The sequence below is a fragment of the Dama dama genome, chromosome 15 (genome assembly GCF_033118175.1).
Source record: "Dama dama isolate Ldn47 chromosome 15, ASM3311817v1, whole genome shotgun sequence".
NCBI lineage: Eukaryota > Metazoa > Chordata > Mammalia > Artiodactyla > Cervidae > Dama > Dama dama.
Window position 1 is genome coordinate 83,306,773 of NC_083695.1, and position 12,963 is coordinate 83,319,735.

Here is a 12,963-nt window from a genome sequence, read left to right on the forward strand (position 1 = left end):
GGGGATCTTCCCAACCCAGGGATCGAATCCAGGTGTCCTGCATTGCAGGCGTTATTTTTTACCAGCTGAGTCACAAGGGAAACCCAAGAATACTAGAGTGGGTTGCCTATTCCTTCTCCAGCGGATCTTCCTGACCCAGGAATTGAACTGGGGAATTCTAAGGGTAGGTTAAAAGAAAATGGAAGGGAATCTAATATAAATTATCTCTCAGAATCAAATCCTTTCAAAAAATGAGATTTTGATAGGGAAGTGGTAGTAGAGAGAAGGAAAAGTACCAATCAAATAAAACAAAAAGATAAAGTCTAGACTCCAGATGACTTCTGACTTCATGATTTTGGATGTGGCTGATCCTATCTAAAGCCCTTCTTAGAGGAGTGGCCAATTTCAAGTTGCCAGCTGACAACACATAACCCTCTAAAAGGAATACATTCAATCTGATTAAGAGTTTCAAATTCTTATTTATGGACTCTCTCCAAGTTGTTAGCTGAATGCTTTTTAGAAATTTATTACTTCTTATTTTTCAGACAAATCTGAAATGTCATGACATCTCCTAATGTCTTTAATGGTTCCCTCTGGTATCTATATACTGGGCTACATAAGACACTAAGTGCTTCTGCTTTTCATACTGAACACGCTGACTGTAACAGTAGCTCTCTTTTGTCCATCTACTACATATCCAGAGAAGACTCCTTGCTAACTCTTCATCACCTCAAAGGAAGAAATCAGTATTCTTTCTTCCTGTTTGATAGTGACATATTTATGTGGATGGACTGCCTTAACAGTTATTTAGATTTTTAGCCTTCTATCTCTAATTAGAGAAGGGAAAACTTAAATCTTACAAGGGACAATTGCTATCATGGGTCTCAGGGCATAGTCTGGTAGGCTGGTAGGAGAGGGAATAGGGTTAGTACCAAAAATGTACATTAAAAAGCTTGTTTTAAAAATTAAAACTCCTTTCATATTTTATTCAAAATCGTGAACAAGGGAAAGTTAGACCGGACAGCCGGGTGCCAAAAGGCCGCCACTGCTTTTCCCTCAACCCCAGAATTTCCACATTCAGAGGTTCCACAGCTCATTTTCATGGTGCTTCTTCTCTTCTCCTCAAATGGCCTCAAGAATTCCATGCTGCATCAAGAATAAAACAATGTTTGAAGACTCCAGTGGCAGTTTGGATAACTGATGGAAGAGAAGACATGGATGGCACAGACAGGATAGTTAAGAGAGAGCAAAAGAAAAGAGCATTTACAGATAACCTATCTTATGTCCGGGAGTAACGGTAAAGCAAGTGGGTGGTCAAGGATGAGTGAACTCCAGTTCTGGGAGGGTAAGACTCAAGATCTCTCTTTCTTTAAAACCATGTATGTCTAAGTGACATTTATGAGATCTGTTTGCTTTACCATGCACACAATAATGATTATGTGTGATCAATATTTTAATATGTGTATGTGCTAAGTTGCTTCAGTCATGTCTGACTCTTTGCAACCCTATGGACCATAGCCTGCTTAGCTCCTCTGTCCATGGGATTTTCAGAGGCAAGAATACTGGGTGGGTTGCCATGCCCTTCCTTCAGGAGATCTTCCCGACCCAGGGATCGAACCAGTGTGTCTTAGGTCTCCTGCACTGGCAGGTGGGTTCTTTATTACTAGCGCCACCTGCGACATCCCATGTTTAATAGATGTCAGGTTAACTGTATTGCCAGTAGAGCCGAGCGATACTGTTGTCTTCATCATTTCCTACTGAAACATGGCCTCAAACTTTTTTAAAATCTGAAAACTTCTTAAATTTGTTCCTTAGTAAAAGAGAAGCAAACTATCATCACCAAACCTGTATAGCGCAACAGATGAAATAAATTATAAAGTGTCCTGTCTCTTTTGGTGCAAGTAAATACATTTTTAGTATTGACACCGTCATCACTTTTAAGATGATCCTCTAATTTTTGTTTAAGCCTAATTTCAAATTTATTCCTCATTCTATCTCATGAGGAATCTGTACTTATTATTTTTAAAGAACAAATGCTACCACAGAGTACTTCATTTACCCTATGAGTTCTTTTATTGTGCAAATAAGCTAACAAACAGCACTGAACTGAGTGTCTGATTTTGATCCAAACTTTCCTCAGATTTCTAATAAGGTAGGAAGTAGGTTCTATGCAGGGTATTTATTAAATTATTCTTTCAATTATTCTCTGACATCCCAATTTAAGAAAAATTCCACAAGACAATTAAGTTCTTTTCTTGCTTAAGCCACTATTCATTAGATTTAGCTAGGACTCACAGCTATTGCATTACAACTGTTCTACTTCCACCCCCAGCTACAACATCTATGCAAATACCACAAATTCAAAACTTTCCATTTATTATTGATCTTACCCAACTTAAGAGCATAAAGTAAATTACACTTTAAAAAAGGTTTGAAAAACTCAAAGGAGTATTTAAAACATGTAATTAAGTTTCTTTCAATATTTTTTTTTAGCATAGTTATTTTTTAATGATATACTTTTTTCTAGCCAAATTTGCAATGTATCTCAAATGATCAAATCCTATTCTGTAATGCTTTATGTGGTCTTCAGAAACACTGTGATTCTGCTCCCTAGGGTTATTAAGTTCAGACACATGTGATTTAATGCCTGGAGACACTGCAGTGCTGCTGCCATGGTTTGACACCAGATGTAATTACTAACCTAGAATTCCTTCCCCAAAACTACCTATGACATATGCTAAGATCTAAAATTATGACTCAAGATTAAAGTCTCAGTAACCTTTGCTACAAAATATTAAAGCTGTCTAATCTCATATCTTTGCAAGTATAATAAAGGAAACTGAAAATGGCAACAGCAGCGGCAAATTAAGACCCTTTCGTATCTAGACAAAACAATGCTGGTTTTCACGTATTTATTTATTTGAGAACAAACTGTAAACCTGGCTATTTTCTCTGAGAAGTTGCTTCAAATTGTTTGAGATGTAACAAAGGAAAGGTGGCATGAACAACCACAAGAGAAAGGGGAGGTTTTCCTACAAAAAACTATTTTGACCCTGTCACTCTTTTCAGTTCAGTTCAGTCGTTCAGTCGTGTCCACCTCTTTGCAACCCTATGGGCTGCATTCCCATGTCCCAAATCCAATTCTCCCAATTACTTTCACACATTCAAACTCTGGGGGCCCATCCTCCCTTTTCAGCTTTATTTCTCCCTCCTTTCCTATACTCATTGAAATTACTCTATTCCAAAAGAATTCCACAGTGCTCAATTTTTTTATGTAAGAATGTTCATAACAATTACTACATAGAGAAGCTGGCAACAATTCAAAAGTCAAAGGCACATCCATAAAAATACCACATAACCATTAAAAGTCAAAATTTTTGAAAGCATGGTAATAGGCTTATGTATCTGTTTAAAAAATTGAGAACTGTCTTTTTAAAAATGCTATGAAGAATAACAGACTATCCTAGAAATTCCAAAAAGTACCCTTACTACTACTGTGAAACAGCTAGGTGGTACAGTTCAAAAGTACTTATTCACCAGTATAATGAAGACAAAAGAGGAGTTTTCTTAAATACTGGCTACCAAAAAATAATCATAGGATTAGTTATACTGCCACCAAGAGTTAAATGGGAACAGCTAAATATCTAACTTATTAAACACAACTTTAAAAACACAATAATTTATTCCTGCAAAAAACTACTGATGTTACCTTAAAACAGACTAAAAGTAACTCTGGAGAGGTCTGGGGTTCCAAAAGCACTCTTGGCATTTTATTATTACTAAATCCATAATAGTATATGCTTAGTAAACTAAATAAACCTTTTTTTTTTTTTAAAGTCTGAGGGTCCCTTTAGGACACTGACTTTTTTTTTTTTTTTTCTATTTCAGCCATTAAAATTCTGGGATTCTATTCTCGTGTAACTTCATGGGCTTAATGAAGAAATTTTGTAGACAATATCTTGAATAAATGCTCTAAAATCTTTAGCAGACTACTAGATTTATGCAAATTCCAAGAAGCAAGACATAACTGCTACTAAAACTGCTACACAGAACATTCAAAAACACCAACTCAACTTTGAAAACAAATTAACTAATAACTAGTGACAATCTTTACTCATTTAGGAACCCAAAGAACACAAACATGTTCAAATAAAACATAATGAGATTAAAGCACTGTTTTTATTTTTAATTATAGCACTTCAAATATTTTTAAAATGCTTTTACAGTTTTTTCAAACTCTTTGCAATTTCGGTGACAGCTTCTTTTGAGAGAGACCAAAAAAAGGAAGCAGAACGCCATCCTTTTCTTTCCATTGCCTTAACTGCCTGCCACCTAGTTAAAGCAGCCAGTGCCTCCCCAAATGCCTCTTAACTGATCTGATCTCTCTGCAGGTTTACCCCTGTCCTCTTGTAATTCTTTCTCCGTACAGGCAGACGAATATCAAACCCTGGGACAGCACAACAAAAACAGGGTCTCTTGTCAGACAAGAGACTGTTTCCCCAGCAGCTAACACAGTGCCTGGTACAAAGTAAGTGCTCACAAAATATCCGATAAATGAATGAGTGAATGCTCTGAATGTACATACTTTTCAATGTTTTCAGAATTATCTCCCTCTGATCTCACAACTATGAAACGACTAAAGTTACAAAAGGAAAATTAGTCAGACAAGGTTTTTGATGCAAGCAAGCAATTTATGTTATACCTTTACGTGATTCATTTTATTATGCATGCATTACAACAAAACAAATAAGAGCTGTTCATAATTATTTGCAAATGACTAAAAATAACTCAAGGATACAGAAATATGAAAAAAAAAACACTTATAGAATATAAACTTTATACAGATGTAAAACTTAAGCAAATTTATCTTACTGTCTTAATGGAACTCCTTTGCTTTTCTTCCCAAACACCAGTACTCAGCTCAAGTGTGCAATGAATATTTGCTTCAGTGTCATATGATCCAAAAATAAGTAACCTGAAGTATAAAATAAAACATAGGGACTATTATACCAGTTATATGTATTAAACTTTTTCTTCCTGATCATTATACCCAAAATTAATACTGTTAACAGAGGAAAAAATTTAATTAAACACTTGGTACACGCTCTAGTGGAAAAGTGAAATAAAATGAAAAATCAGATGAAACTCTAGGACAAACTGTTTTTAAGCAGCTTATTCAAAGAAAGTAGTATCTATTCATGAGGCAAACAAATTGATCAGATATATACACACAGTAGCAAATGCTATAGATTTTCAAATCAGGCTGTCGAATTTTAAAAATAAGTTGCAAAATGATGCATATGCAATAGTATGATACCACCTCTGTAAAAATTAAACACACATAAAATAGAATAATATGGTTGCTTATGAACACACACACACACACACCCCCCTTCCATCCACTAATGTGACTTGAGCAAATTATTTAACTTCTCTAAACTCATGTCTTCCTCTGGAAACTTCAGGCCAAAAACAGTAGCTTACCTCTTAGAAGAAGCTGTTGTGAGAATAAGAGACAATGCACATGAGGCATTCAGCACGGTGTTTAGCAAACAGTCTGGAAAAGGAAATGGCAGCCCACTCCAGTATTCTTGCCTGGAGAATTCCATGGACAGAGAAGCCTGGTGGGCTACAGTCCATGGGGTCGCAAAGAGTCAGACACAACTGAGTGACTAACACTTAGCGAACAATCAGTGCTCAATATATGTTTACTATTTCTATTAACTTGAAAACAACTGTCACAGAATAACTGCACCACTTAATTTTACTGTTTTATATTTAGATCTAAAAAGGAAATCTTGAATCCGATCTTGAGATGATATAAAGCAGTTTTTCTTATTGAAGGAAAAAACTGTCACCGACATGTTCAACTTCTATATTACATATCTCCTAAGTCAGAATGTGGGTCTGCCAATGTGTTTTAGGAGTAAGTTTGTGAATAGCTTTAGCATTAATCACCATTTTGACTGTTGCTGTATTACTTTATCTCTACACAAAGATCACAGGGATAGGAGTGAGATAATGAAAGAAAAGTGGATAAAAGACCTTAGAGTACTAAGAGAAAATTGTGTCCTAAGGTTGGAGAACTGAAGAAAACCAGGCCCATACCTCACAAACTGGTTTCATAAACTGAAAAGCCAGTATAAACTCACAGCAAAAAAGTTCCTAAATTTAAATAGTTTTTAATCTTAAATGGAAATTTAAACTTACTGCCTAACAATTTATTGCCAAGAGCATTAAAAATTTTCATAATTCAAAAATACTAGGCTTAAAAATTGATAATTTTCATTCAGCAAAGCTCTGCTGCCACCATCTGTTCAAAAGAGCAAACTACCTGAAGGATTTGCTGTCAATCCAGAGAAGGCTACGCACCATCTGCTGCTGCTAAGTCGCTTCAGTCGTGTCCAACTCTCTGCGACCCCATAGACGGCAGCCCACCAGGCTCCCCCATCCCTGGGATTCTCCAGGCAAGAACACTGGAGTGGGGTGCCACTTCCTTCTCCAATGCATGAAAGTGAAAAGTGAAAGTGAAATCGCTCAGTCGTGTCAGACTCTTAGCGACCCCATGGACTGCAGCCTACCAGGCTCCTCCATTCACAGGATTTTCCAGGCAAGAGTACTGGAGTGGGTTGCCATTGCCTTCTCCGATGCACCATCTGGTACTCCCAAATTCTCAACAGGTATTACAGGATTCAGGAATGAGAAAGCATAATTCTTGCAATCCTTCCCTGAAATCATAAGTCATTCTATATTTTTGACAACACTTTTTAAAATTTTAAAAGCGTAATAAAAATAAACCAAAAAGTAAGCCACAGAACTAAATGTGTGATAAGAAATAATTTTTTTGTTTGTTTCAGAAAATAAATTTCTGTTAAGAAAACATAAAAGCAAACGTTTGTGATCTTAATTAGGCAACAATTTCTTAAAACAGAAGACCAAAAGCACAGGTAACAACAGAAAAAATAGGTGAATGGAACTTTACTGAAATTAAAATTTTTCTCCTTCAAAGGATACCTCCAAGTAAGCAAAGACAATCCACAGAATGTGCGAATCAGGTGTCTCATCAGGACCTAGTATAACCCAATTGAAAAAATGGACAAAGAATATGAATAGACATTTATCCAAAGACATGCGAACAGCCAATCAGCACATGAAAATATGTTCAACATCATTAGTCATCAGGGAAATGCAAATTAAAACCACAATGAGATACACTTCATACCCACTAGATAGCTAATTTAAAAAGAGAGACGTGTGGGTGAGGATATGGAGAACCTAGAATCCTCACACATTGCTGGAGGGGTTGGAAAATGATGTAGTCACTTGCTCCTTAAAAAGTTAACATAGAATTAACATATGACCCAGAAATTCTACTCCTAGATATATAATCAAGAAAAATAAAAGCACATATTCACACAAAAATGTGACATGAATGTCCATGATAGCTTTTGTCACAACAGCCAAAACGTGAAAACAACCCATATGTCCATGAGGTCATGAACAGGTAAATAAGATATGGCATATGGCATATACACACAATGGAATATTATTTGGTAACAAAAGGCAATGAAGTGATGACACATGCTACAATATGGATAAACCCTGAAAACAAGCTAAGTGAAAAAAGCCAATCACAAAAGATCCCATACTCTATGGAACGTCTGCTGCTACTGCTGCTAAGTCGCTTCAGTCGTGTCCGACTCTGTGCGACCCCATTGACAGCAGCCCACCAGGCTCCTCCGTCCCTGGGATTCTCGAGGCAAGAACACTGGAGTGGGGTGCCATTTCCTTCTCCAATGCACGAAAGTGAAAAGTGAAAGTGAAGTTGCTCAGTCGTGTCCCACTCTTAGTGACCCCATGGACTGAAGCCTGCCAGGCTCCTCCGTCCATGGGATTTTCCAGGCATAAGAGTAGTGGAGTAGGGTGCCATTGCCTTCTCCAGTGGAATGTCTGGAAATAAGCAAATTTATAGAGGCAAAAGTAGCATCAAAGATCAATGATCATAGACCACCATAACAAATATAATAATAATGAAAAGGCTTGAAATACTCTGAGAATTAACAAAATATGACATAGACACAAAGTGAGCAAATGCTGTTAGAAAAAATGGTGCTGACAGACTTGCTCAATGTAGGGTTGTCACTTGATGCAGGGTTGTCACAAACCCTCAATTTCTAAATGCAATATTTATGAAATACAGTAAAGCAAGGTGTAGTAAAACAGGTATACTTGTGTATCTCTACTGCTATTTCATGTAGTAAAACAACTATTTCCATGCTTCTGATATCTGAATAGCAAAAGAACTTAAGAAAATTAAGTACAAACCCAGATGACATAAAGCGAACACTATGTTAAAATGCCAGAGTCCAAAATATTTCAGTGTGGTGTTGGCATGCTATACACTTAAATATACTTTCAACAAAAGTGAACTGTGAAATGAACTGTGGTCAGAAAAATAAGAATTCAAAAGCCTCTTGGTTACATAAGGTCTGGGGGAAGAGGACTAGGGGGAATAGGAATTGACTGCTAATCAGTGTGGAGCTTCTGTGACAGGGACAATGTTCTAAAATCAGACTGTGTTGATAATTGTACCTTCTTCTCCCTCTGAAACAAGTGTCACTATTTCCCCCACAAGTCCTGAAGAGAGAAACTTTGTTTTGAACTTTATAACCTCTAATATTAGAAAATAACCAACACTTGACCAAATCAAAGTTCAATGAGATCGTAACTCTCCTACACTCAAATTCTTAACATTCCTTGGCTTCTTCTACCTACTCCCACCCACATATTCTGTCACTCACTAAATCCTGTCCTAGTTATACCATTTGTCCCTTTTTGTTTCTACTAATACATGTATTTCAAGAACTTACTTCCTCACTTTTAACCTATAACACCTCTTAATTTGTTTCTGGGCCTTCAATTTCTCTTACCATGCAATCCACACTATAAACAACAATTTCTGAAAACAAGTGTTATCTTAATGTCACCTTCAGGTATCTTTAATAAGTTCATCAGAAGCACCTGATTGACAGTTATGGCATCATGGTGCAAAGAGAGGGAAAATTCAGATATAATACCCTTGAATTTTTATTTTTCTGACCACAGTTCATGTCACAGTTCACGTTTGTTGAAAGTATCATATTTAAGTGTATAGCATGCCAACACCACACTGAAATATTCTGGAGTCTGGCATTTTAACACAGTGTTCGCTTTATGTCATCTGGGTTTGTACTTAATTTTCTTAAGTTCTTTTTGCTATTCAGATATCAGAAGCATGAAAATAGTTGTTTTACTACATGAAATAGAAGTAGAGGTATACAAGCATACCTGTTTTACCATGCCTTGCTTTACTGCTCTTTGCTTTACTATATTTTGTAAATATTACAATTTTTAGAAATTGAGGGTTTGTGACAACCCTGCATTGAGCAAGTCTGTCAGCACCATTTTTTCCTACAGCATTTGCTCACTTTGTGTCTGTGTCACGTTCTGTTAATTCTCAGAGTATCTCAAACTTTTTCATTACCATTATATTTGTTATGGTGATCTATGATGAATGATCTTTGATGCTATTATGTAATTATTTTGCAGCACCATGAAGAAGGCAAACTTGTTTGACTTTTAAAAAATCTGTGAATGTACCTTTTATTTCAGTTGAACAATGCAGTGATAGTTTCAGGTGGACAGAGAAGGGACTCAGCCATACCTATACATGTATCCACTCTTCCCCAAACTCCCCTCCCATCCAGGCTGCCACATGACACCAAGCAGAGTTCCCTGTGCTAAACACAGTAGGTAGTTGTTGATTATCCACTTTAAACATAGCAGTGTGTTCAGATTCATCCCACACTCCCTACGTATCCCTTCCCCCTGGCAACCATAAGTTCATTCTCTCAATGAAGTCTGCGAGTCTCTTTCTATTTTGTTAAGTTCATTTGTCTCATTTCTTTTTAGATTCCACATATAAGGAATGTCATGTAATATTTTTCCTTCTCTGACTGGCTTCACTCAGTCTGACAATCTCTAGGTCCTTCCATGTTACTGCAAATGGCATTATTTCCTTCTTTTTAATGGCTGAGTAGTATTCCATTGAATATATGTACCACATCTTATTTCATTCCTCTGTCAGTGGACATTTAAGTTGCTTCCATGTCTTGGCTACCGTAAATAGTGCTGTGGTGAACACGGGGATGAATGTATCCTTTCACATCATGTTTTTCTCCAGGTATATGGCGGGGATTGGGACTGCGGGGTCATATGGTAGCTCTATTTTTCATTTTTTAAGGAACCTCCATACTGTTCTCCATAGTGACTGTACCAATTTACATTCCCACCAACAGTGTAGGAGAATTCCCTTCTCTCCACACCCTCTCCAGCATTTACTATTTCAAACTCAATTGACTTTTGAAAATAACAACAAAGGATTTAGACTATTACATAAACTTTACTGATAAAACAGTGGCAGGATTTGAGAGCACTGACTCCAGTTTTGAAAAAAGTTCTGCCGTGAGTAAAACACTACCAAGCAGAATTGCATGCTACAGGAAATCGTCTATGAAAGGAAGAGTCAATCAATGCAGCCAATTTCTCTGTTGTCTTATTTTAAGAAATTACCATGCCATCTCATCCTTCAGCAACCACACTTGGTAAGTCACAGGAGCCACCAACATTAATGCAAGATTATCCACCTGCAAAGAGTTTATGACTCACTGAAGGCTCAGATGATGGTGAGCATCATTTGGTAATCAAGTCTTTTATAATAAGGTATGTACATTTTTCTAGACATAATACTATCACACACTTAATAGACTACAGTATAGTGTAAACATAACTTTTGTATGTATTGGGAAACCAAAACATTCATGTGATTTGGTTTATCGTCATGTTCACTTTATTGCAGTGCTCTGGAAATATGCCTATACAATTACAAAAGAAACAATACTATTTCCAACACAATAATCTTAGGGAAGAGGAACTAGGGGAAGAAAAGAATACCTACATAAACCTAGGGCAAGTGGACTCCAAATTTGGGATATTCTGAGAAGCCTGCTTCTAGTCAAAAGCAACCTAACTATAGGGAAGATTACTTAATTATACCCCAGAGAAGTGTATAGAAACAAAGGGAAACATCATTCAATTATTTTATTTATTTATCTCTTACTGCTAGAGGAACTTAAACAGTTAAATAAATACAGGCATAGGCATAAGATCTCTAGGAATTCAGTTCATCTTGTGGAGTTATATGTCCAAATTCAGAGTTACAGACCATTATTGTTACAGATCTACATAGCTTTTAAAAAAAACTCGAGGAATGACATTCAGCAACAGTGCCAAGTAATTCTTGTTTTTCAACAGCTCACTTTGAGTGGAAGTTTTCCCTTAAAGAAAATTAAATATCTCATGTTTGAGCTAACTTCCTTTTATCTCTCCTCCAGCCTTTATATAAATGATGCTTCATTATTAATACATGTTTCTACATCTCAAGATCTTCCTGAAAAGGTAACTTAAAAAAATGACTTGCCTTCAAACAGACTAAAAAAAAAAAATTCCAAAATTTATATACTTCTAACACAATATGAAAAATTTAAGAATCAAAATTTTCTTCAACAAGCTAAAAAAAAAAAAAAAAAAGACTATGAAGACAGAATGAGTGAAGGATTTTGAAGTCAAACAAACCTAGCTTCAAATTCCAGCCATGTGGTTTTAAGCAAGTAACCCATGGATCTCAGTTCTTCATCTATAAAACATATATTATTAATCTCATGAAGATGTTTTGAGGACTGAAACAATGAATGCAAAGTACCTACCATATATATATGTGTGTATGTAAATTGCAGATAATAAGTAAATGCTATTAACAACAATAAAGGTAACTGTGGAATCATGCCCCCCCCCATGTATTCAAATTTAGCTAGATATTTTCTCTTTTTAAAAAAGATAAAACTGTCAAATATTAAAATAAATGCAGACTATAAGGAACATTTATTTACCAACTACTCAGGAGAGGAAACAATATTTAGCATTATTTACTGTAGATAATATTTTTTTTTTTTTACCACTTGAGTCAAAAATAAACAAGTGAATGTACTCAAACTCAATCCTAAAATAAACGGAAGAATAAAAACAAATGTAAGCTAGAATTATATCTTTGGTTTTAACTTTTAAAATAGCTCATGAGTTTGAAATGAATTTCAAAATTCCATGTTAATAGCCTTCTCTATGGAAGAACTAAACACTTCACCATATAATATGGATATAACACTACTTAAAAGTATTAATTCCTTCTGCCAAATTTTTATGTCAAAGCTGCCTCTAATAAAAGAAACAAGACCAGCTGATTTTATTTCAAATTTGTTTAATCACACAATTAAACCCTTTCCTTTGCCTTATAAAAATCTAAGTAAAAATATGTATTTCTGGTTCTAGAAGGATAGTGGTAGTGATAGCATGGTTTTGAGTCTCCCAAAATTTTCCCATAAAAGCACAGAGAACAATCAGGAAAACAAAAGCAAAACAAAGGCAAAACCTGTCAACAACATCTAAAACAAAACCAGGTGAGCAGTACTTCAGGTAACAGTGGTAAGTGGTCACACAAACTCTCCAACAGACTGCAGTTATAAAAAGTGGATAAAAAGATTTGTAAAAACACATTTAAAGGCAAAGAAAACTTAACCAAAGCAGAGAGAAGCCAGAGGACAGTCTAATTTCAAAAAATTTCAAGAAGGAGTATAAATTACTAGCTTGGGGTTTTACACCGCTCAGGGCTAGAGCTGCAGGAAAATGGTGGTGTAGTTCATGCAGCAGAAAGTTGAAGATTTATGGGTTTTAACTATCAGAGGATGGCGTGCAAAGCCGACAAGCAGCTAGAAATTATGGGGTGATCCCTAGGAGCAAAGAAACCACTGAGAGGGTAAGTTCCATCTCTGCTCAAATCCTTGGCTGACTCCTATGTAAAGGAGGAGACTCCGGGACACCAGTCTAAAACGG

The 12,963-nt window shown here is 36.0% G+C and overlaps 1 protein-coding gene across 1 annotated transcript in view; it reads right to left on the bottom strand.

Annotated features, from left to right (window-relative positions):
* The window catches only part of PDZD8 (PDZ domain containing 8), a 75,152-nt gene that overhangs the window by 29,073 nt on the left and 33,116 nt on the right, over positions 1 to 12,963 (bottom strand). Inside the window, exon 3 of the mRNA XM_061162743.1 lies at positions 4,852 to 4,954. Within this exon, the coding sequence (XP_061018726.1) occupies positions 4,852 to 4,954 (103 nt within the window). The remainder of the gene's footprint in view (positions 1 to 4,851; positions 4,955 to 12,963) is intronic.